At 34.1% G+C, this 25,346-nt stretch overlaps 3 protein-coding genes across 22 annotated transcripts in view; 1 reads left to right on the forward strand and 2 right to left on the reverse strand.

Moving 5' to 3' along the window:
- Positions 1 to 300: 300 nt before the first annotated feature.
- LOC117216342 lies at positions 301 to 17,876 on the forward strand. The gene is made up of 19 exons (XM_033462990.1): positions 301 to 509; positions 569 to 710; positions 790 to 951; positions 1,029 to 1,154; positions 1,228 to 1,334; positions 1,419 to 1,632; positions 1,730 to 1,805; positions 1,875 to 2,032; positions 2,114 to 2,493; positions 2,564 to 2,773; positions 9,005 to 9,223; positions 10,122 to 10,318; positions 11,143 to 11,265; positions 14,449 to 14,738; positions 15,254 to 15,461; positions 15,555 to 15,680; positions 15,758 to 15,981; positions 16,056 to 16,389; positions 17,528 to 17,876. Exons 1-19 carry the CDS (start codon positions 415 to 417, stop codon positions 17,716 to 17,718), a joined length of 3,582 nt encoding a protein of 1,193 aa, XP_033318881.1. The 5' UTR covers positions 301 to 414; the 3' UTR covers positions 17,719 to 17,876.
- LOC117216341 (secretory carrier-associated membrane protein 5A) lies at positions 1,810 to 7,095 on the reverse strand. Of its 5 annotated transcripts, XR_004489357.1 has the most exons (10): positions 6,887 to 7,095; positions 6,146 to 6,415; positions 5,999 to 6,062; positions 5,788 to 5,916; positions 5,557 to 5,713; positions 5,386 to 5,487; positions 5,182 to 5,308; positions 4,573 to 4,772; positions 4,227 to 4,260; positions 1,810 to 2,228 (listed from the first exon to the last, which is right to left on the reverse strand). XR_004489357.1 is itself a non-coding variant. In XM_033462986.1 (9 exons), exons 1-8 carry the CDS (start codon positions 6,941 to 6,943, stop codon positions 4,608 to 4,610), a joined length of 1,071 nt encoding a protein of 356 aa, XP_033318877.1. In that variant the 5' UTR covers positions 6,944 to 7,095; the 3' UTR covers positions 1,810 to 2,228; positions 4,573 to 4,607. The 5 variants fall into 5 exon arrangements, 4 of the variants coding, with proteins under 4 accessions (XP_033318877.1, XP_033318879.1, XP_033318876.1 ...); XM_033462986.1 differs by lacking the exon at positions 4,227 to 4,260; XM_033462988.1 differs by lacking the exons at positions 1,810 to 2,228; positions 4,227 to 4,260 and adding an exon at positions 2,324 to 2,459.
- Positions 17,877 to 19,176: 1,300 nt separating the features above from the next.
- The window catches only part of LOC117216607 (forkhead box protein P1-like), a 245,886-nt gene continuing 239,716 nt past the window's right edge, over positions 19,177 to 25,346 (reverse strand). For 13 of the 16 annotated variants that reach the window (XM_033463463.1, XM_033463453.1, XM_033463454.1 and 10 more), the window contains 2 exons: positions 25,163 to 25,275; positions 19,177 to 24,172 (listed from right to left, as the gene is read on the reverse strand). In XM_033463463.1, the coding sequence (XP_033319354.1) occupies positions 23,923 to 24,172; positions 25,163 to 25,275 (363 nt within the window). In that variant the 3' untranslated portion in view covers positions 19,177 to 23,922. The remainder of the gene's footprint in view (positions 24,173 to 25,162; positions 25,276 to 25,346) is intronic. The other 3 variants (XM_033463450.1, XM_033463456.1, XM_033463460.1) reach the window with 1 other exon arrangement.

A 25,346-nucleotide genomic window follows, 5' to 3' on the forward strand; every position in this document is an offset into this window, starting at 1 on the left:
CGGCGACATTGTTTTGCCTGGAGTTGGTTTATTATTACATTATGTATATCCTAACGATATTGGTACTCCGAGGCAAAATAACAGCGTGGTTCGAATAGTCCTCTAGCTCATGTGTCGCTACATATTTAAAAAGGAATATACTTGTAACACCTTTTCACTGAAGGTTCTACTTTATTTAATTAAATGGATAGTATTATTAAGAGAAACACTAACTGATTATATTAGCATTTATTATGCTATAATAGTATGGAGACAATATACATTAAAAACAGAATGAAAGCACGTGTTGAGTGAAGAACACGTGACTAACAGTTTCGGCGGGAAGTCAGCAGCGCAGTAATAGCACGTGTGTAGCGTGAATATAACATGATGTTTCTAACCTCAATTTCTATATTCCACAAATAAAAGTTTAAAATGTTAGAAGAGTATTTATTAAAACATCACCTAGTGGAACTCGAAGAGATTTTAGATAACGCAGATTCTAGTTGCTACTACTCTATCTATATAAAGTGGGTATTTTACAATTGCATTTACTCTTCGTATGATACGAAGGATACTTTCCTTACAGCTTCGTATCGCTATTCGAGGATAATGCGGATGTAGCACAGAAAATTTTACGATATCCTAGATATTACTTACCATTCTGTGACGAATCGGTAGTGACAGTACAAGAAGAAATAGCAAAACCAGAACAAATTATTAAAAAAAGGGTAATAATGACCACTATATTAGTTTTATTAAAATTTTAATATTTTTAATCTATTATTTTAAGAATATATTTGGAAATAGGTTCGTATTAGAGTTACTGCTGTGCCAGTCACATTGGACCAAGGACAAATTGGCCAATTAGTTTCAACAAGTGGCATCATTGTTAGGATCTCCCAACCAACAATATTAAAAACTGTTCAACGAATGAATTGCAAAAAATGTAAACATGTTACTTTTATTAAAGTAAGTGTACTAGTAAATGTACTATATACATTTTGTAACATTTGTTAGCTGATAACATAAATGCTATCTACTTCTAGTATGAGTGGGAAAGACAGGCTTTTGAAGATATTACAGACTGTGAAGCATGTCATGCACCAAAGCTCACAGCTCTGCCGGGTTTTGAGCTAGACGATTCCTCAGATTACCAGGAAATAGGAGTCCAAGTATATTATCACTTTAATTTTATAGTTATCTCTTGTCATGTTAATATCATTAACTTTCAATACTCTTGATTAGGAAAAGGGTAAAATAGACTCAAATAAATCGTTGACAGAGGAACTGAGAATTATCTTGCTGGATGATTTAGTTGATAGATGTAGGCCAGGAGATCATGTTGAGATTAGGTGAATAACTTGGTTACCATTTATATATGTTACAAATAAAAACTACTCCTTTTAATTATAATATGTCCTACACTTCTTCCCTAGTGGTATTGTGATAAGAATATGGGGTCCCTTAGAGGTCGGTGAACGTTTAGAAGCAACAACTATGATGCTAGCAAATAGCATTGTAGTACGACGCAAGATATCCGAGACCTCTTCTTCGCAAGAGATGAGAGATGTTTTTAAGCGTTATTGGGAAAAGTATAGCGATAATCCTTTGCTTGGTAGAGACAATATTATCACATCTATTTGTCCACAGGTATCGATTTATTTACAATGTAAATGAACAAAAAAAAAAGAATAATAGAATAGAAAATAGATATATATGGCACCATTTATACAAAAATTATTTCAAGCTCTATGGCATGTATACTGCAAAATTGGCGTTAGCTGTAGTTTTAGCTGGTGGCGTGCCAAAGTGTAACGAAAGCGGTAATTATGCATCACTTTTGTTTTTATTATCTTCTTAACATAAAATACAATCACATTAAACGAAACAAGGAACACGTGTACGAGGAGAACCTCATCTTCTTTTGGTCGGTGACCCTGGAACTGGCAAATCCCAGTTGCTTCGTGCAGCATCTCGTTTGGCTATAAGATCGGTTCTTACGACCGGTGTTGGATCGACTGCAGCTGGTCTCACAGCAGCTGCTGTCAGAGTTAGTTAATATACACTATATCTTCTATTTTTAACAATTAATATCCATATCATTTTCTTCATACACGCGTATATGTTACAGGATTCAGAGGGCTGGCATCTAGAAGCTGGAGCCCTAGTATTAGCCGATGGAGGAGTCTGCTGCGTAGATGAGTTCACAACCATGAGTTCAGAAGATAGGACATCCGTTCACGAGGCTATGGAACAGCAAACGATATCAATCGCCAAAGCTGGGTTAGTTAGCACGTTAAACTCAAGATGTTCAGTGATCGCAGCCATTAATCCAGTTGGAGGTCAGTTTACCGATGATGAAGAATGGGAAACGAATTTAGGTGATCCTCTTTTATCTCGTTTCGATTTAATCTTGCTTTTGAAAGACAATAGGAATGCAGGATGGGACCGGTTGACGTCCGACCATATTCTGAAGGCTGCTTACGAAAAGAAAGAGAACACTATTCAAACGTAATAAAAATTTATGCAGTCGATTCTTTTGTTATATACTAAATCATTAATTCGAGTGAATGTTTCACAGAGACTCGAAAAATCACATAGAACTTTTAAATACCGAAGACTTATGGAAAGAGGATATATTGCGAGAATACTTGGCCTACGTGCATTCTTTACAACCGAAACTAACAAAAGAAGCGGAAATGGTACTTCGAGCGACTTATCTTTATCACAGATCTCATCCAGATAGGAGGGAAGAAAGAACAACAGTTCGACTTTTGGACAGTCTTATTAGGTAACAAGAGACAAGACATTTAAAGCATTTTTTGTTTTAAACATTCAGCGTAACAATTTTTTTCAGACTAGCCGAAGGACACGCTAGATTAATGTACAGATCGGATATAGAAATTATGGATGCTATATTCGTAGCGAAATTAATCGGAACGGGATCTACGGACAAGATCAATCTTAGTTCATTTCCAATAGATCCAATTGCAACGTATCGATCTGAAGGTGCGTTTGTATTTTTATAATGTATACTTTGTTTGTCGAATTGAAAGATAAGCTTATCTAATCATGGATCAAAATTGATGATTTATAATTCCGGAATTTTAGGTAAAATATTGTTGAAGACTATTGGTTTACAGAATCTGGAAAATTTATTATAAATATTTATTATGTTAAATGGAAAAATTTTTGTGCTAATCATTGGTGTGAAAGAGATCTCCTTTTTTATGAGCAAACTAAATTTTTATTTATCGCTTTTCTTTTCTTTGCTTCTTACATAAGTAAATGTACCAGTGCGTATTTATAAAATTTAAATAACATTTCTTTCTTACTTTTCTTTTTTTATACAAAACGAAGTCATTTATTGTTCATTGCTATACAATGAAGGTATGTAATAATTATTGCAATCAATTTAAACAGCATTATATATGTAAAAATATATTTAAAGAGCACAATATCTTTGTTTGATTAGTCTCAGTACATAACAAAGATCCTTCAACCACTCTTTTCCTATATTTCTGAACATTTTTTACTTGACATAAACTTTCCAGTTCATTGAGACATTTAGATTACACCCAATTAGGTAACAGCAACGATATAAACCAATTTTCATACTCTACAAATAATTTATCGATAATTAATAAATAATTAAACAATATGTAAAAGTAATATTCGGTTTCTTTTCAAAATATCCATTATCTATATATATTTATATATATAATATTTATATGTATATATAGTTTAAACTTTACAAAGTTATAGAATATTTTAAGGATCTAAGTAACAAGTACTTAATTTAAAGAAAGGCCATATAATGTATATTACACGATTTAAGGAATGTGTAGGACGTTATTAAAGGTAGACAAAAGGATGGATGCCTTATATTCCCCTACCATCGGTAGTTAAATTAACGTTCCGTAAAACAAGAAATTGAAATCTATACTCGTGGATACAACATATTTTCATGTTAAATTAAATTATTTTGATTTTCAACACAATCGAACGCTTTCCATTTATATAAAGCCGCACATGATTACAACGTCATGATTAAAGTGCCACTAAAATACAAAAGCTAGTAAATATGTTCATGTATATAGAAGCAATAATATAAGAATTAGTGATATGATTATTATTAGCTCGTTTCTTTACTAGATGATAAATTATTTTGTGACTCATTTTCAATCAATACAAACAAAAAGGATATACACATCATATATGTTTTAAATAATACACATACATACCCACATAATAATTGTGTTAATCCGATTTAAAATACTGTTATGGGGAATAAAGAAATACATAAATCGTTAAACACTTGCCAAGAGTAAATTTGTGATTATTCATTTGAGATCTTTCGATAAACGATACGAATCAATCATTTTTCGGAGAAAACGTGCATGAATAAAACTTCGAACGTACCAAGAAAAAAAGAAAAATGATTTTATGAATGAGTAGTATAATTTTCTCGTTTTCACTGTAAGAATAGAATCTTCTATGGAACATTATAATTTCGAGTCCCGAGTAATGCACATTATTAAGATGATCTACACATACGATTTTACTGAGTAGTAAAACGTCAGAGAGTACCTGAAGAATAAATCCTGGAGTGTTGTGAAATCACTTTAATAGCGTGGTTGATTAGCAGCATTAGCCATTTGGGCGCGGACAGCAGTGGCAGCGACGTTACTTGCCGCATTTTGCACATGTTCATTGCGCAAGAAAGTTGTGGCGAATTCTTGTTGTGCCTTCGAAACGCTCGCATCCGACGAGCGATATATGCGATGAATCTATAGATCATATTTTTTTGATATTTTACTATTTAAAGATCATAAGTTAAAAACATGATAAAGACAAAAGACTATTTTCTTTTTTGATATGTTATCAATTCGATATCAAAAATGGCTTTGCGTCTGATTTTGTACTCTCTTGAATATTTAAAAAACATTTATAACATCAGTTATGTAAATCAATATTAGTGAAATTAAACTAGCATAACAACTAAATTAATATTATTTGTAGATTTATCATAACATCGTAGATTTATTCCTTTCCTAACTATTATGTTTTGAAATGCTGTTTAATCACTATATTAAATAAATATTAAGAAATCCACAAAACTGGACTTATCATATTTTTCTTCTATGTTCTCCATTTGCAAAAATTATTTTTCAAAACTGAGGAAATTTGACACTATACCTTAGTTAATAATAGCAGATCTCCGCATGCAGCAAGTACGAAACAAAGAGCAATAAGGAGCAGTAGAAAGCCAAGGAATATTCCTTTAGCTGTGTTGTCGAACATCGTGATAGCAAGTATAATACCGCTGTGATAATAAAATAATTGAAACATTAACATATTATCTCTAGAATAAATCTGTATCTTTGGGAATTAAAATATTACCAAGTTCCTGAGCCAGGAATGCCTATGGCCTGAATCCCTGTGACGATTAATTGAAAGAAGAAGACGAAGAAAAATACCATGAAGTTAAAAGAGCTATCGTTTCTAAAAGAGGAAAAATATATTGAATAATAACACTAATACTGAGACATTGATGTATGATCGATTACATACTTGAAAGCCTTGTATGCTGGTCTGAACCAGCATAAAAACGAGAATGGAGTAAAAAGTATTAAATACAATATCCCAAGACCAAATGTTGAAAATGCTCCGGTACATAACAGTAGAATAAATCCACCAATAACGTTTAGAATTAAAATACAGCCGTGAACTGTAATTTAAAATTATTTGTTATTTACTATACTATTTTATTCATTAAAATTAGATGCAATACATTAAACTTACACATCCATAAACGGTATAGTTGTCTGACTACCTTCTGAAAATCTGTATGAATTTCCACATCGATATCTTGGTGGAAGCAAGGTTGGCAGCAGCATTTGTCAGGTAGAGGTGGCCAATTGTTCCTTTTTGCTTTGAAAACCAAGTATTTTCAATTGTTAAACAATAATAAAGGAAATATATTAAACATTGACTTGTTATATTTTGGACTCACGATAGTATGGTGTATTCCTTATGTCTTCTTCTGTTCCTGCTTTCCATCCTGGCTCTGATCTTTGCTAAAATTTCATAATTTTTCAAGACAAACTTAACACGATATTAAAATTCACTATAAAATATTATAAAACAAAACTTCATGTACATTTACATCTGAAGTAGGGGATAATGTGCTTCCAAGTGATGTATTCACTGTTTGCTGTGGAGTACGGGCATAATTAGTTGCAGGAGGTTCCTGATTTGAAGGCTGAAGTGTAGCTGGTTGCTGTGTAGCTCCAATACCTCCATAGATGGGAGGATTTGATGCACCTCTGACTTGTGCAGTTCCTTGTGAACCTTGTTCCGCAAAAGGATTGTAATCTTCTAAACCCCTATTAGCTGGAGTAGAAGATACAGCCCTTCTTATCGCAGGATCCTATTTAAAAAAGTAATTGATTGTTAACTGCTTCTTTTATATCGCAGTCAACCTTCACAAAGAAAGTTAAATATACTAACACTTAAAGAATGTGTATTTATAGAGGATGTCTATATATAGAGTCAACAGCAATTCAAAGACTTCCTTTATGGCATACATGTCTCTTTCACAATAAATTTGAAGCAGTAATTTTTTATTTACAAAACAATAAAAAATAATAATAATAGTATATATATGATAATCTTAGTATCATACTTAACATACATAATAAAGCACGACTAAAAAATAAGGCATACAAATATCAAATAATTAAGATACTAATATCAAGACATAATAAAAGTCTTCGCCTACAGTCTTGGCACAAAATAATAATAATTCGATAAAACACGTTTATTTCGATTTGACAGTTTTACAGGCAATATTGAACAAGATAGTACGTGCCTCGGGTCTAGCCGCTAATGAAATACTCACTGAAAATGGATCATTGATATTCGGTTCCCCAAAAGGATTTTCGTCAAAGCCGGACATCTTAGCCACTGCTCACTGAAGTGTTCTTCAATGCACCGTCAAAAATTAATAAGACTTTCCTACACTCAAAATATTCTTATCTAAACTTGTCTATACTTGATGATACATTGCGTTGCGGTTACCTATGGTATCGTCGGTACTTTAGCCATGTAGCATACTACAGATAAAGCAACTCCTGCCACGTCTATCGCACACATGTTATGAACGATTCACACGCCATTTCGAAACATTATATCTAGTTTCCAAGACGTTAGTAACATAATTATTTAACACCAATAACAATCACAGAATTAGAATAATTTCTTCAGTGTAATACATATGCATCTTGTCTTTGAATTTGCATAACATTTCTAGTTATTTATTTTAATCCTTTAAAACAAAAAATTAACATAACAGAATGAGTAGTTCTGTGCTATATGAGGAACTTAGGCATTGGAGAGGACAACCGTGTTAGCAGTATATATTGTAATTCATAACGAAATCTAAATACATATATACATATATATTAATTAATGTAAATTTAATTTAATTTGAATAACATCAAATTACTTAAGAAAAATGAACTAAAAAATGTTTTAACTAGGTATTATATTCATGCAAACGTACAATGATCTATATATATATATAATCTATATTATTATTCAAGCAACTATATATAAAACCTATATAATATCAACCATATAACAGCAACAATATAATAACAACTATACCAAACAACTATATAAGCCGATTATTTCAGTACATTTTTTCAATTTATATTCTCAAAACCAATAGATTTCGAAAAATTTCTTGAACTTATTAATTGTACAACATGTACTGTACAACATGGCTTGTACAAAGCCAACAGGTAAGTATATAAAAAGTAACTATCTACATAAACACAAAAATTTAAAAAAACTTTTACAAAACATTCACCTGTTTACAACGTGGTGATACAACAAAAGTAAGATGTGCTTATGTATATAAAGTAAATATACAAGGTAAGTCGATAAGCTAAGTATATAAACTAAGTATATAAACGAAGCATATAAGATAAATGTACAAGGTAAGCATATAGGGTAAGCATAAACGGAAAGTACATATAGAATAAAATTATCAAAAAGTGAATAAAAATATGACTTGTAAGGAGATGGAACGCCAAAACTTTACATCAAACGGGTCGCCGAATACGGCATTTTTATCATATATCAAATCACATATATATATCACATATCAAATTATTTCATCTTACGGAGCTGGATACATTGTAAAACATTAAAATGAAGATTTACAGAAGATTTACACATTACAAGATCTACAGAAATTACATACGTACATGAAATATAAAATGGACACTATATTTTTTTTATCTTCTTCAAATTCGTTAATATCTTACCCCACACCTGCACATAGAACAAATGCAATGAAAACTATAAGAGACCGGAGTGGGAAATTATACAATCCCATTATAGCGAACTTGAAATGTTATAAAATACGCGGATCTACAGACATAAATAGGGTGAAGTGAAACAAAGGCAGTTTCATAGGTAATAGGACTGACGCAGGCGCAATCTGTATGATAGAACGATAGATAAAGTAGCGTTATAGTAGCGGAACTACCAGTCGCTATGCGCTTACCCCTGTACGTGAAGTGCTTTTTTGCATTGATTGTTACCCTGTGTCGTGCATTTTTGCGTAGAGAAAACCGTTGGAAAAAGATTCTACTTGAATTGTCAAACGTATCTGATAGGGACAGTGGACAAGAAATTTAAGAAAAAATCCAATTTCTCTACGGCAATGAGATGGACGGAAGGGGCGTGATTATTTTTAAACATGTACGCCTATCTTCAATTCATTTAAATAAGAAGAAAGAAAACCGAATTTAGGAAAGAAATATTCGAATAAATTGTTTAATTACTAACTTAATATTTCCCTGTTTTAATCGTTTTTAAAATAAATAAAATTTATAATTAGTATAGGGAGGATAATTTAAAGTTTGAAATTTATTTTGAATTATAAATGTGTACAAGAGAATTATAGCATATTATAAGTTGTAAATGAGTAATCAAACATTGTTTGCAGAATGGATGTAAGTTCACTGGTACCAGCAGGTTTTCAAGCGGGCCAAGTGGATCTGTGCGAGGTCCAGGCTGGTTACAATAAATTCTCCGAAAATTTGCGAAAATTCACGCCGCAGGCTATACAGTGCGCGATCTTTTGCGGTGGCTCTAGATGCAAATATGAAAATTCGAAAGCGTGGCCGCCAGTGCACATGGCGATACAGAACATATTTTCGCATTGGTAAGGTCACGATAAAAATTTATGGAAACCTATTCAAATTTTATTTTTCATATTCGCGGGCTCGCGTATAATAAAACACCTGTTTTGTATCCGTATGTCGAACTACAATTTTGCAAATCTGTTCGTTTTTATCTTTATTCCGAAGAGAAATTGAATCGATTAATATCACGACGCGATAGAGTACCGTGAACAGACGGAATTAATCTCATCATGGAATCTAATATGTTACTCGTAAATTAACTTCCTTAAATTTTAATTACAGTAAAATCTTGATTACCAGAATACTGGACCGATTAATGGAAAATTTGGGGATGTTTATTTGAAAAAAACGTTGGAAAACAAATGTAAAAATTAAAAGAAATTGTTTTTCATTCATATGGTTTTATTCTTGTTTGATATTAGTATTTCTAAAACGCTTTGAAACGAATAATTTTTTTTATACGAAGATATTTTAACAAAGTTATTACATGAACAGCGTGTCATAATAATTATTTTGAAATTAATTAATTTAAAATTAATTTCGAGTACTCGAGCTTCTACTGTACTTGTGAACAATATTTTTTGTTTGATTAAATAAAATAATTAGGGACAGTTTGTTCATTGAAATCTTATAATATTGATAATGATAATTCGATTGTCTCCTAAATTGATTTAAAAAAAAAATGGTAATTATTCCAAAGCAGAAACATCTGTTTGTTTGAATGAAATGATCAGCAGCATTTATTGAAATTCTCTAGTAACGATGGATCTGATTTTCTTCTACAATGATTTTTCCTTTTTTCTTATCTGTAATGACTTCAAAATGGTAATAACGCCAAATTCTATTTGATCAAATAAAGTGACTAGTGTCATGAATTTGGAGGTTTAGCAAGGAATGTAAGGGTCGATAATTCTTCAGGGTGACAGACGACGTACTCGCGATGGCACGACCGAACACCGCACAGATAATAAAAAAGGACATAATCGCACAGTTTCAAGGGTGGAGTATAAAAACCATAGTAAACCTACAAACGCCTGGCGAGCATGCAAGCTGCGGTGGTCCTCTCGAAGAAAGTGGCTTTACTTATGACCCGAATGTCTTCATGAAACATAGCAGTAGGTATTAGAACGTTAAAACAATTGCTTCAACCATAAACACAAAAATAGAAAAGAAACAATAAAAAAATCAATTACGAAGTTTCCATAAATTGGAAAGTGGAAAAAGAGATGACATTGAAGGAGCGGACATTAACCACTTACACATTTCATAAAAATGTATGAAACTTGATTAATTCGAAAGGTTCATATTTTATTTGAATAAATATCGTACATGATCGATCATAAGTTACATAGTGTTGAAAAGTACCTCAAAATAAAATTAATATTTAATATTAACTCCTTTATGATCCAGGTTTTGTACATACAATATTATGTTTTTGTGAAGTGAATTAAATTAATATTAATTCAATTAACTATAAATATATTTGTCTTCGGTAAAATGGTTCCAATTGTACTGCATTATAAATTCTTCTTTATAAAAACGTCAGAGAAAAACTTTTCCCACAACCCAAGGAATATTCAATTCAGAAAGGGTTAATAGCATGATAAATAGAATGGACAATAAGGGTAATAAAAGCATTAAAATACAGGAATTACATGAATAATAATTACATATTTAACCGCGCGACGAAATTGAGTTATACGTAAATGAAGACTAAACTTGTAAAACAGTTTCACAGGAATCAGTGTCGGTTCTGGTGAGGTAGATCGAAGAAGTTTAGCTGTAACATGCAATGCAGCAGAATCGTGTAACCATGCAGACGAAACAAAACTCAATTTCGTCCACGGTCATATAAATATTATTTCTCGAATCACATTTCCCTCCCCTTAAATACCAAAAGATGACAATTCCGTAATTACGACTTGGCGATTTGTTGCAGTTTACTATTACAATTTCGCGTTGAAGGACTACGGGGATGCGACCATGAGCAAACTTCTGGATATGGTCAAGGTCGTGGCCTTCGCTGTGCAAGAGGGAAGAGTGGCAATTCATTGTCATGCCGGTAAATCGATTCTTTTCGATAGGCGCACCGACCCAATTTTTATTTTTACACAGTCCCCTTTCGCCAATAAATAGTCTTCGATTGTTCAATTTCTTAATTTAAATTGCAATCGTTATCTTTTTAAATTGATAGGATTGGCGTGGAAGAGTTTATAGGAAGATGTTATCGCGAACAGAAACGTGCAGTTCCTTCTATCATCATCGTTTAAATAAGCCTTTTAATTCAAGACAATGAAGTCATCGACGTTTTAAACGTTCCCCTTTTACTTTCACACGCCCACCCTTTATCAACCGACGATTTCTAACCTTTGAATGTATCGATTTAAGCCACGTGTGAGACGCGTTCATCCAGAACGAGACCTGTTTTGGTGCATTGCGTGCTACAACACGCGGTGTTAACCCGGCGCATCTGAATTTTCGCATTCATTACGATCTTTCTTAAACCTTTAGCCGAGGACCGCAAAAATTATACGTTGTATGGGCTACGTGGAGAAAATAGGTAGTGTAGGAGCGGTCTGTTATTATTCCCAGTTCATATCGAGAAGCTCCATTCAATTTATAAAACAAGAGAAAAAATTCGTATTATTCTTTAATACTAGAAATATTAGATTCGACGAAATGTTTATGTATTTGCTAAAAACACGCAGTTGCTTTTAGCGAAATTGATATTCACTTTTACAGGAATGAAACTTTCATTATATATTTATTTATTTTCATGCAGATCTATATTTATATGTACGCAGCTAAATAAGTGGAATCTTTTACAACGAATATTTTATTTCAGATATTTTATATACCTTTGTATATTATTTTTCATAAATACACAGATATCCGCAGCTAAATTATGATCATCTATAACGGTGAGCATATAAATAGGAATATGTATTTTGTTTCCACATTCGTGTAATATAAACATATCGAAATATACACATACTGTATTTATTTGTATTTATTAATTGATATTAATACGTGAAATGCGTATTAAAAGAGCGTTTTGGAAAAAAATATATCTGAACTATATCGATAAAACATAATTTCAATTAAATGGTCAGAAGTACTTATACCTATTTATATAAATGTAGCTTCAACCCTACTGTGGTACTTTATATTGCAACTAAATGAATTTCTATTTGTAGAATTTTCATGTCTCAAACTTGAACTTGTTTCAACAAAGAAAAAGAAAAAAAGAACTTGTAACGTTTCCAAAATAGTTTTGTCATAAAATTGAAATAGGAGATAGTTTTCTGAAATTTAGGAAATCTGCTAACGATTGAAAAACGCTATTGCATCGAAAGTAATCTAACGAACACAGCGTACATTACAGGCAGGAGATTCTAGTATTGACACATAAAACAATATCCTGATCCAATGTTAGATAAAACTGTAAAAGTCCTAGCACCCTTTCTTACATGACTAATTCACTAATTAGATAGAAGCGTGTTCTTCAACCATAAACGTTTGTTAGCTTCAGTTCTTTAACCAAATTTATGGGCACGAATAATAGATAAGTAATGATAAGAAATTGGGGCGTGGGCGGGGCGGGGAATTGCAAATTCCACATGCAAATATTCAACCCTGCAATTTTCTCATAAAAATATCTCACATGTATGAGGCTACAGCGATAGACAAAAGTATTCGTACGGTAAGAATGTAGAAATAAGAATAATAACATTTTCTATATTATTAGATATACTCAAATATCACTATGTATTATACACAGACACTTACAGTAAAACAGATGTACACAATTTAATTTTAATTTACTTTAGTTACATTTGTTACTCAGTACTCTGCGTATAATATACTTATAATATACAATTGCACGTATTTAAATATGTTTGATATAATATATTGAATATATTTAATAAAATTAATAACATACGAAATATTACTTTTCATTTCTACATACGAATACTTTTGTCTTTCATTATAATATATGACAGTCATATAATTGAATAACTGTTCTGTTTCCATCAAGAGGTTCGGCAACCTCGATGCAACTTGAGCTCGATCGTATCGATCGATTGCTTCCTCGATAACAAGGTCCTGCAGGCCATGCATGTTTAACGATCATAAAAATTACATTTTCTTCATATTCTCCATATTCTTCGCATATGACAAATCGACGCAAGGATAGCTCCTTGTAAAACTACAGACCTGATCATTACGTACACGAAGGTATCCCAGTTCCCATATAACACGATATACTGTAATTATACGAGAACGTTTTTGTCAGTGAAATAATTTATTTTCCACGGTTCGTTCCATGCACGAAAACGGTTTATCGCCAGGAATATATCGAATTCTTTGATCAACGAATTGCCTGGTTGCGTTGTCAAGCGACGATTTAATTGAATAGTCGAAATTCCACGCGTACCTTGTATGCACGCTCTGCAACTTAATTATGAATCATGGATACGTGTTACGATATCCACGGACATCCACAGACGAAACACAGTTTATGGTTATTATCAAGTGGTTACACGTCGGGCACGTCATAACTCTTGTTAACCCCGGAAACAAGACCGAGTACGATTACGAGTTCCGCTTCCGATTCATGGCTCGGGCACGAGCACGAGCACGAGCACGAGCACGTAATTTATTTCCCGAATTAGGCACGATCGATAAGCAGTCCCGACCTATCCTTTAAGGATAAATATTTCATTTCATATATCATCCAGGATGATAGGAAAACTCGTGACATTATTAAAACGTAAACGCTCGAATCAATTGATTTTACAAGCTTATTAATTTCTAAACTGATCCTGTGAAAACTAGAAAGTCAGCTTATCACTTGGCAATAATTCGTAATAAATGTTATAAAATTCTTTTCCTTATAATTGGAATATCATTTTACCGCGCGTTTGTAACTCGGTGATATTACTGAAAAGTAAATGTAGACTTTAGAATTTTTTAAATTTCTAAAGTAACCACCACACTGCGTTTATATTTATTTCTTATATTTGTTATGTATTTATAATTCTTATACTAATCGTAATAATATTTTTATTAGTTTACCATTATATTTTATTTCTGTTTCTATTGGAACAGATTCAAGGCTTTAATTAACATGGATTTGGGCTAGCACAGGTTCTAAAAATAAAATATGGAAATTTCTGAATCTCCACCAAGCGATTAATCATACATAGTTTAGACAAGTTTAAAGGACATGTACCTTTTTCAGGGCTGGGCAGAACTGGGGTTCTGATCGCGTGCTACCTTATTTACAGTCTTCGTGTGCGGGCCAACGATGCCATACGATTTGTTCGTATGAAGCGGCCGTGCGCGATACAGACGCGGGGACAAATTCTCTGCATCCAAGAATTCGAGCACTTTGTGCTTCCACAGATGATAGTTTTCCCTTTGAATAGCGCAATAGGCGATCGTAAGCCTTGCAGCCTGCAATCGCATCTGAAGAAGCAGCACAACGTACTACATGGATACGAGCAACGTACATTCAAATACGTACCAAAGGTTCTTTTATGCATTGCAAGAATCACAGACGTCTTATGTCAATATCAGAAATATGCGAATTCATAGATTATACAAATTTACATGTGAATATCGTACGACCGGACTATTTACTAGTAACATTTTGTATTAATGTTTTATCCTATTTTTGTTATAGCATGTTCATCGTCTTAATTTGTATAAATAAATTAATACATGAGTCACACTAAGAATCGTTGTATTGTTCTTAGTTACTCATTTACAAACACACTAGGCATAAATAAAATATGTAATGTTTATGATCAATACAGAGGCAGTCTAACTTTATCGTTCTAAGATATTAAGTGAAAATATTACTTCTCTCGATTAACATCGCCTTATAATAAAATAATATTATATCTATGAACTTGATATTTAACAAATAGATATCAAAAAACAATCGAGAACATCGATGGATTTGGCATAAGACGACATATCGAACGAACAACCAAATGATTCTAATTAATCCTATTAAATTTCTCCAATAAATTATTTTTTAGATCGTATTCACGATTTGTGAACGAATCCTTCAATTGTGCGATTGTCAAGAGGACAATTCTCCGTGTGAAATCACGTACACTATTTCCAGTACATGTTTCACGAGAAAATTTATATCTCACGTTTTGGAAAAGTTTAGAGATAACAAAGGAAATATTAAACACTCTTACTCGTGGGCTGACTCACTCGCCGATTCTTACGAATGCTCCAGTAAGAAGTTAAAGGAAAACTGAGTTTCAAATGGTCTAATAAATTAAAAATCTTTAATAATTTACACGAATTTTCTAATTGTCCACTATCCAGGTACGACGAAAGCGTGTGCAAGTGGTAGCCAAGCATCTTCAAGGGGAACATCCGATGATATTGGAAGATTGAGCGACGTATTTTGTACATCTCCGGACAGTCCATCCTACGATTCAGCTTTTCCAGGTGCCTCAACCTAAAATAAAATCATTAAATTAGTATAAAATTTAATTTAGATAAAAAAGAACGCTACCTTTTTATAGTGTTGGATGACAACTACGTGGACGACGTGCTCGGTGATGGAATTCACGGTCAGGATCTCGCAGATAACGACTGTTACAAAGAAATTCAATCTCACATAAACTTAAAAGCTGCTGCTCAAAATACAGCTCTGGAAACCGTGAACACCGACGAAGCAATTAGAGCTCTGATCAAAGACACCGCCAGTTTATCTGACAAGACGAAGAAACGTCTTCAGGATTATCAGGTTGAAGGATCGTTTTTATTTCGAATTAAGATATTCAGTGTCGAGGAAGTGAATTGTCTTGTGATAATTTTCAGATGGATCTAAATCATAGATCTACGGCGTGGCAGAGGCTTCAGATGGAAACTGACTTGTATATTCTGTCAGGATTATTATTTGAATGGCTAGAGACATTGAAACATCCTTTGCTAGACGTCGATAGTTTGAGTTATATCGTCGTCTGGAATTCGAAACCTCAAAGATGCCTGGAAAAATTGCATAACCCTAATCGATATTTGTTGGAATATCTTCTACGATTTATTAGTCGTTTGAGACCGATGACACCTGAGAGCCAAAGCTTGATAACGAAGAGGTTCATGGCTGCGCTCACACAACAGAGTATATGGATCAAGAACTCGTTTTATCCATCCAGTAAATATTAAAAAAAAAGATTCCTATATTTTAACTTTTTTATATCGACTCCTCTAGGTTTTTCGTAGATTGCGAGTGTTTATGCAAATTAGGTATATTCTTATGAAACGGTAAAAACGGTAAAAAAGAAAATGGTAATTCAGCAAGGAATTTCGTTTATTAAATTTTAAAACGAATACTCTACTTGGCGTATCGTAAATATATTTGAATACGAGCATCTTGTGCATGTTTGCATTTCGAAATTTCCCATAAGAGCGTAAGAATCTGCAGTCTGATCATTAGGAAAGAACAATTATGTGTAACGCAATATGTATATGGTGGAATTCTTTCACAGTCTGTAAAAAAAATTTCATTTTTTAAATGATTTTTATTATCACGTAGAAGTAACAAGTTCGCTGTATCCATATGAAATAAAACAATCGTTGTTTCCGATAATAACAACCTTCGTGGGTTAAATGATCTTATGAAATAGGAGTAGTATTCTTTGGACTAATATTGTGCTATCGTGTTTCTGAATCGATTTTTCTGCATTGAACCGGCAATTACAATAAGGAAGATCTTATTTAGAAATGCCGTTCGTGTGTAATTTTATACCACTTGGATGTTAAACGCGACATTATTGTTCTTTCTAGAAAGGAGACTTTCTATGCACCATGAATGATATCTAAAAATATATTCTCAACTATCGGCTCGGTAAACGAAAGAGAGGATATTGCATTTCTCTTGTATGCTTGCCACTTTAATCCTATGCTATTTGCAAACAATGTAGGTGCTCGACAAAGGAGGAACTACTTATAAACTCGACTGCCAACATAAAATGAATAAGTATCCTTCGTTGGTGATTGTTTCATATTTCATGAAGGCATGACCATTTCCCGTGAACCAGTTGGCATAAGTATTCATTGTTGTCCAGCGTGTGCATCATACAACTGATCGCCAGAAATATTGATTCGTCGAACATGTCACATTGTTCTATTTATATTATCAATAATCGCGATTTATGTGCGGTGGGACTCGTATCACGAGAGACCTAGATATCACGATTCTATCTAATCTTCTACTTTAGTTCCGGTCTCTGAATCGAATAAATAAATTATTTTATCATCGTGTAATTTATATTAATATCGTTGTATTGTAGATAGAAATTTTCCGAAGCTACGACGAGGCACGGCAGCGAAATTGAACGAATTTTTCATTAGAATGATGATCTTGATAGAGGAAGTAAACACGCAAGAGATGGAGAAACCATCGTGGACTTCGAAATTGGATTTGGCGTCTAGTCAATTGGAAGAAATGGGGACAGAAGCAGCGAATGAAAAATTTAGTTAGAGCAAGAATAAATGAACGAAGAGTGTCGAGGATCTTGTTTAAGATGATCGTAGAATAGCGTCTATAGCAGTCGATTTATAATATTTATTTTTACAATGTTCCATGATTAATCGTACAAACTACTCGAATAAAGGAAAATATTTTAGTAGTAACAAGTATTTTGTCTCTTATTTATAATCTAAGTGGCAAGATATCGGAAGTTGTAAATCATTCTATATTCAAATAATGTACAAATGTTTTCCTCGTCGAGAGAGAGGTCTTTGCACTTTCAATTTGCATGAATAAAAATTTTTATATATTTTATAGCAACAATATTCTTTTAATTTAATATACAAGTTAGTTTTGTAACGAGTAAATAAAAACCGGATTTGTATATAGCCCTTTACCCTTTAATTAAGTACCTGTCAACATTTTACTTGTTTAATGTTCTATAATTTTACACAAATAAATCTTTAATAGTTTTTTGCATATTTTACTTTACTTTATGCTATGTTGGTATGTTATACATTATCTCATATGATATGATATTGACCAAAGTTAAAAAAGACTTCTCTTTGCCAGTACCGTCGAGAATGAAGTGGATCGATGTTACCAGCAGAGAGCAACATAAATCAACAGATGGTAACAAATTTACCGAGAAATAAAAAAGATAAAAATATTTTTATTGTAATGAAATATGATAATATTATGATAATATTAACAAGTGATTTGAATTTCATAATCATAAATTAACATACAGTAATAAATAACGTCAGCTCGTTTAAAGAAACTTATGCGAAGAAACTGACTGAAAGGAGATTACAATATTTGACGAAAGAATTTATCGGATTACTAATTGTTTGCAATTCTTTTATTTAAATATGACAAACAAGGAATTCGGAAACAAACAGTTTAGACAGCTTTGGATCCTCATGTTCACGAATTGCTGTTTTATTAAGTATGTATATTCTTTTCAAGACGATTCTATTAGATAAAGACTTAATTCTAAAGCTTAATTCGAGCTAGAAAATGCGATTTCTTAAGTGTTCTATTTACAGTATGATATAAGTCCTTCTGTGATCTAAACACATATAATCGTAGACACATTAATTTACGTGTATAAATCTTGACGTACCTAACAAGATCATATCTTTCTTTTTCCCTTTGTAAGCATATACAAACGATGTCAGTCTTATACAAAGAAAGTACAGTGAAAATGATAACTCTCGTTACTTACAATTACAACTACTTATAAATCGATAAATTGCTATCTCGCTACCTTTTTTTATTGAAAAAAAAGGTCGATGAAACAGTTCAGAGATTGGTTTTCTTTTAGTAACACATTTAATTTCTCGGTAAAATCGGTACATTTTTACAAGGCAACTTATTATACAATACTTAATAAAATAAATCCAGACAGATAGGGTTTCCTAGAAATTTTCAAATGAGCTAAAGAGCACGGATCTTTGCAAATTTCTTTTTTTTTTTTTATAAAGAACTTCCTCGTTTTTCATACGGCACAGGATAATACTGAACAATTCGAAAAATCGTTCGAGGAACAAGAAAGTTCTAAACTCGAACGCGTTTCCTGTATACGTCGTTTTTTCATACTTTTTCCACTTTTTCTTCTTCTATTAAAAAATAGATTTTTCTTCGCATGTCCCAATGATCCAAGTAATTTCCATTCGGCCATGTGTTTTTCGCGGAAATTTTAAGTGAACACACGCAATGGGGAACACTTTATAAAACAATGATTTCAATTCGCGAATTGATTTTTTGTAGAAAATAGCGATACCGTATTCTTTTTTTTCTTTATATAACTACTATATAAAGCGTTCGAATCTATACGAAAGAAACATTCAGCGAACGAAAATATCGATTCAGCACTGTTCACTCGATACCTTTAATTTGATATGATCGCGCTGGTTCGTCATTACTTCGTAACACAACGAACGCGACGTAAGATTCATCTTTTTCATTCATCGACGTAATAAAAAAACAAAGAAATATAAATCGCTAGGCGAAGTATTATCTGGCCGATAAAATGTGAAGATTTCGATGAACCAGTGAATATAGTAACGCTAAATCCCGTCTTTCCTACGCCCGTACAAAAAAATTCGAACATTCGTTAATTCATTTTACTTTACAGACCTATTCGAAATATACAACAAACATAACAGGGAACGTTTAAACATGTACAATATAGAATTATTCGCAAGGTAACAGCGGCTACTATACATAAAAAAAGAAACATTCGTGAAATGAAATAATCACGATCTTCGTGCTACGTGAATCGACTTTAAATAACTTCGTATCTATACGAAATCGATCGATCAAACGTCCTCCATCTTTTCATAAATTTTCTTTGTTCTTTTCTTTTTTTTTCTCTCTCTCCTTTTATTTCGCTTGCCCATTCATCTTTTATTCGCGACACGACCAATCGTGATACGATAAAACGAGAAAGTGTCTTCTGTTCGAGCTGCCAGCTCGTGAGAATCAACGGTCGTCGTTTTTTCTTTGTTTTTCGCTTTTCTTTCTTTTCTTCGGAAATTCGTGACTTTAAAAATAAAAATTAAATGCAGCCGGGAGATACGCGCAACGCATTGTACGTGTGTATAGTGTGTCGTGTTCCTTCGTGTGTGTATTTATAATTATATTTATATTTATATATATAGACTTTTATATAGCACACTATCGATAAACTCATTCATTCGCAGAGTGACGCAATATTCGCAAATCCCTAATGCCTCGACAAAGTTCCATTTTTCTTCCAACTATTTACAGGAGAGTCTTTCTATGTTATATCGTGTCCTTAAATCCATTATACACAATACATGTAGTCTTAGATTAGTAATAGTAGCATTACGTGAAAGCGAGCCCAAAACGGCACCGGTCATACGCGATACATTTCACTTTCTCCATGAACACTTTTCTCTTATAAACGTCTTTTCTTTTTCACTGTTTCCCTATTACATTTTCTCTTATTTTTCACTAACGTCTTCGTTTTCTTTGGCATCCAATGTTCGATGACGCACGCGACAACTACACACACTCGCATACACGCTCGTTCCACGCTTGATCCCTTTCTCTCTCTAATCAGAATGTCTGATCACTCGCGAACGAGAGTTACGGATGTCGAAAGATGATGGATCCGGATTAGAATAGAAAATCGAAGGATGTCTCGTACAGGGGAATTATTATGAAATAATACGCGTGGGCGAAACTTAACTTTGTCCTAAAAGCTAACTATGTTACATGAGGAATGGACAGAGTATCTAACACGCAGGAATGAACGAATCAACAAATTGCAAAGAAAAAAAAAAAAAAGGAAAAGAAGAAAAAAGAAACTATAATCGCGACTACTGTGTCTCGTTTAATTTCCAGATAATCGAGCGACACGATCGATGAGTTTGAAATAAATTGAACGAATTTTATTCCGAGCTAATAAAAAATTCACACGATGCTTCTCGCCGTGCTAATATTACTAATTAGAGTCGATTTAATATGGACGTCTCGAGATTAATATCTTTCTAACGGAAATAAAACGGTAAAGATATCAGAAAGACAATATCGATCGATGGGATTCTTACGATTACTGTCGCTCGATAAATGCTGACAACGATCGAACCCCCCCTCCCATCCCTATTTTTTTCTCGCGATTCTTCGTCACTGACACGCTAAACACAAATCGCCACAGCGACTCAGGAAGAGTCTCTTACGTCGAGCAATTAATACCCTGACAATGTAACGGATCCCCGATTCTTCTAAACCTATCTACACGTTCCCGGGAACGAATTAATTTACAAAAATATTACAAACAAACGTATAGACCATCTGTGTATATATGGCTACAGGTCGAACGGAATAATATCACACACACGATCGTCTCCCGGTCGCTGCAGCGCGATTAAAAACGGCACGCACGATTTTTACATACATTTAGTGGCGTCAACGACCATTGAAATAATAAATTAGATTCGATAGCAGGCGACTCGCCAACGAGTTGCCTTCGGCAAAAATTTCTTTTCGTACCGACCTGAGCACGCTTTCGTTTAAACTTCTGTGTTTATGTATATGTATATGCGCGTGTGTGTTTGTGAGTGTGAACGTGTATGTATCCAGGGGCTCGAAGATCGACGAGTAACGGCCCCCCAAACATTTATTTTCCTCGTTCTTTCGATTTTTGGACGCGACAGTTACCGTCCAGGAAAATTGGACGCAGTCCCATTTCCTAAAAATTCGGAACCGAGCATGATTACGCGGGTTTAAGGAAAGGTTAAGGTTCAATGAGGGTTTGTCTCAAGGATCTGTTGGATAGAAAACGGAGAACAGGGCCATCGACATCTAATTTCCTTATAATTTCCGAGATACGTATACGTATTAATATATGTATATGTATATGCGTACATGGTAATTTAATTTATTTATAAGTGCGTCCACACACGGCATCCGCTTTCTTCATTTTTTTTGCTTTTTTTTTATTATTATTATCCCATCATTTTTCGTTTGCCCCCTCGATCGTCCTCGATCTCGTTTACTAAACTTTCTTCATCGCTCGATCGATTTTTTTATTTAATTTATTTTATTTTCAGTCACTCGTTATTTATCCCTTGAAAGGTCCGAACGATGAAATATCTAATGGGTAAAATGATGAAAATCGTTAGCACGAGCGTGTACGTTCTATCTCGACGTCTATGATCGTCGATTGTTTACGACACTACTTACATTTAATTTCCCCTAAACTATACAGTGATTAGCAACAGAGCAGCGAACGAGTACGCCGGGATCGCGGCCGTGTTTCACACTCGGCACACATTTTTCTTAAGCTTAGGTTGTCTGATATAAGGGAAAGTACCTTTTCCTTTAGAATCACGTCGGAGGACTTTTGATACTCGCGAAATTCCTAATTTACCACGAACGATATATTTAAGACTAAAGTGTCAGTCACTCCCGCGCGTACCCAGAACACTGCTATCACCACAGCTTCGTTATTTATTCCTTAAACTTAATTCCAGCCTTCTCTATCTGTTCGCCATTCTTATTATTATCTTTGAGACGTTCTGCGTGTTCCATTCAACGCGTCTTTTTTTTCTTCTTTTTTTCTTTTTTTTTTTTTTTCTAACAGTTCGTGTAAGAAATTTCGACTAAGTCAAACGTGATTTCTCCCATAAAGAGTAGACCTTTACGTGATCTGTCTTTTTAATTTTAAAATTAATTTTTATTCGATCAGGATGGATCTACTATATCTTCGAATTGGTCCAAAAAATAGACAGACGCGATTAGTACACGCAGAAACGCAGTCGTACACGTAGGCACCGGCGCGATAACGAAAGTAGGAAACGGGCGAGGACTACTCGGGGACTATAGATAGCACTGTCTTCCCTCTTTTCTTTTTCTCGTGTGTTCGTTAAAGAATTATCGATTAACATTATCCGCCGAGACGCTACGAGCGAGATCGCGGATGCAATTCGTTTCTTTTCGCCCTTATTCGGTTTACAGGCTAATGCAATGTACACGAAGGAGAAAGAGAGAGAGAGAAAGAGAGAGAGAGAGAGAGAGAGAGAAAGAGAGAGAGAGAGTGTTATATGTATATGTATATATATTTTATATATATATATATGTATATAGAGATATATACGCGGTTCCGAAATGAAACGAAATTGAAGAACAGAAAATACAATCGTTGTTCGCAATTGCTTGAGTAAGGATATGGATCGAATGATCGCGCCGCCTATATCACGATATTCGCCGATTCTCGTTTCGACGTTTCGTCGCGATCGATCACGCACACAGTAGTAGTACGTTTCATATTTTTTAATTTTTTCATTCTTTCTTCCTCTTTTGCCTTTACCTTTAAAGGGCCGCTCGATAAAACGTATCACGGCCTTGGATATGATAAATGGGGATTCTCTTACGAAGGAGGAGTGGAGGGCTGGGTGGTCCTAGGGGCCTTCATCGTCTTCTTCGGAGTCTTTCTCTTCTTCTTCTTCTTCATTTTCGTCAATTTTTTCTTCTTCTTCACTTCTTCGTACACCTTCCTTTTTCCCTCTTCGTTCATCTTACATATTATTATTATTATTAATATTATTATTATTATTCGCGCCTCTGGCTTCCCTGGTCTTGGCCATCGATCGACGAGGAACAGAAGCTACTTCTTCTCGTTCTTCCATCACGATCGTACTTCGACGCGACAGCTCGAACCTATTCGTTCCTCGAGGAACGATACTACGCCTCGATCTGATCTTCCGGGGTCATTATGTCGGGCGCCATCGACAGGTCCTCGGCCATGTCTTCGTCCTGTCCTGAATCGTGCCCGTGACTCTCGGGATACTCCCTCTCGTCCACCTGATCCTCTTCACCCTCTTGCTCCGTCGGCGCGTCAACCAGCTCTCGTTTTATTAATCTCGTGAGCTTGCCCCCCTCCGGGCTCTGGCCCTCCTGCTTTATGTGCACGGCTGGTTCATCCAACGGTGACCTGTCGATTTTGCGGAGAAACTGCTCGGTTACGTGTGCCGACACCATCTTCTTCGGGACGCTATCTTTTTTGGATGCTGTCTTTTTGGTTAGCAGGATCAGGTTTGGGTTTTTTTCATCTTTGGCTTTTTTCGTTAACGCGATTGGATGAGATGTTTCTCGGCTGTTTGGTATTACGAGGGTTCGAGTAACGCGTTAGAAAGGAGATTTAGAAGATAGTTAGTAGGGAAATAATTGGTTAAAATGGAATTACGTTGATTACGTGTCTTATGAGACTTAGATGCTTTTACGAGCCAGTGCGATATTACCAATATGATGAAGAATGTCAAGTACAGAAGTTACCAATACTCATACGTCTCTTTTTAATTGAAACGTTCTATCTACCAAATCGAAGAAAATCAATTCTTGAACCACCTTTGGTTTTCCTTATTCGATTAAAAATCTTTAGGGACAATTTCGTAACCGTGATAATGTACAGTACTGTATGTGGTACACGTAAGGACGTACAGAACAAGTGAAACAGTGCGTTAACACATTTAAGCAGAGCTGTATATATGTGAAAATCAATTTTGAATTTTCTTTTCTCCACTGTGGTATGTGTTGAGCGAGAAGTTACAAAATTCCACGAGTACGAGTATTGCAATTGCAAAATGAAATTTATCTAACAAGGTTCGATATCGCGTATATTAACGCATCGTTGACTTACTAAACCATAAATAATTGATTTTCAGCGAAATTGGTATCTATTTTCCATTATTAATAATCGAGAAGAAACCTTTTATTTCTTTTACCCAAGAAAGACATTAGTAGCTACTGATATCGTAAGACAAAATTATCCTGTGTTCTTAAGACTTTGTCGTGGATATCTTGTTCAAAAATTCGCAAATATTCAGTCATTTATGAACGATAATTTAGAAGGATCGGAGTAGAAATAGTGATTCGGCATGTTGGAAAGAGGAACGTAAACTTTGCACGTTAAAGACTCACTCACATTAGATCGTTATGGGCTAACACGTGCTCCTTATCGGGACTCGTTGTCGTCGACGTGCACATCGAGTTGTTTAGAAATCCCATATTAGAGTCCCCGAGTGCCGCCTGGAAATACTCAAATTGCATTAGATGGTTAGTCACGAATATTCCGTTCCTTTACCTAATCGTTGAAACTACGAAAGATA

This window comes from Bombus bifarius, unplaced genomic scaffold, assembly GCF_011952205.1.
Source record: "Bombus bifarius isolate JDL3187 unplaced genomic scaffold, Bbif_JDL3187 scf7180000010271, whole genome shotgun sequence".
In the NCBI taxonomy this organism is placed as follows: Eukaryota; Metazoa; Arthropoda; class Insecta; order Hymenoptera; family Apidae; genus Bombus; species Bombus bifarius.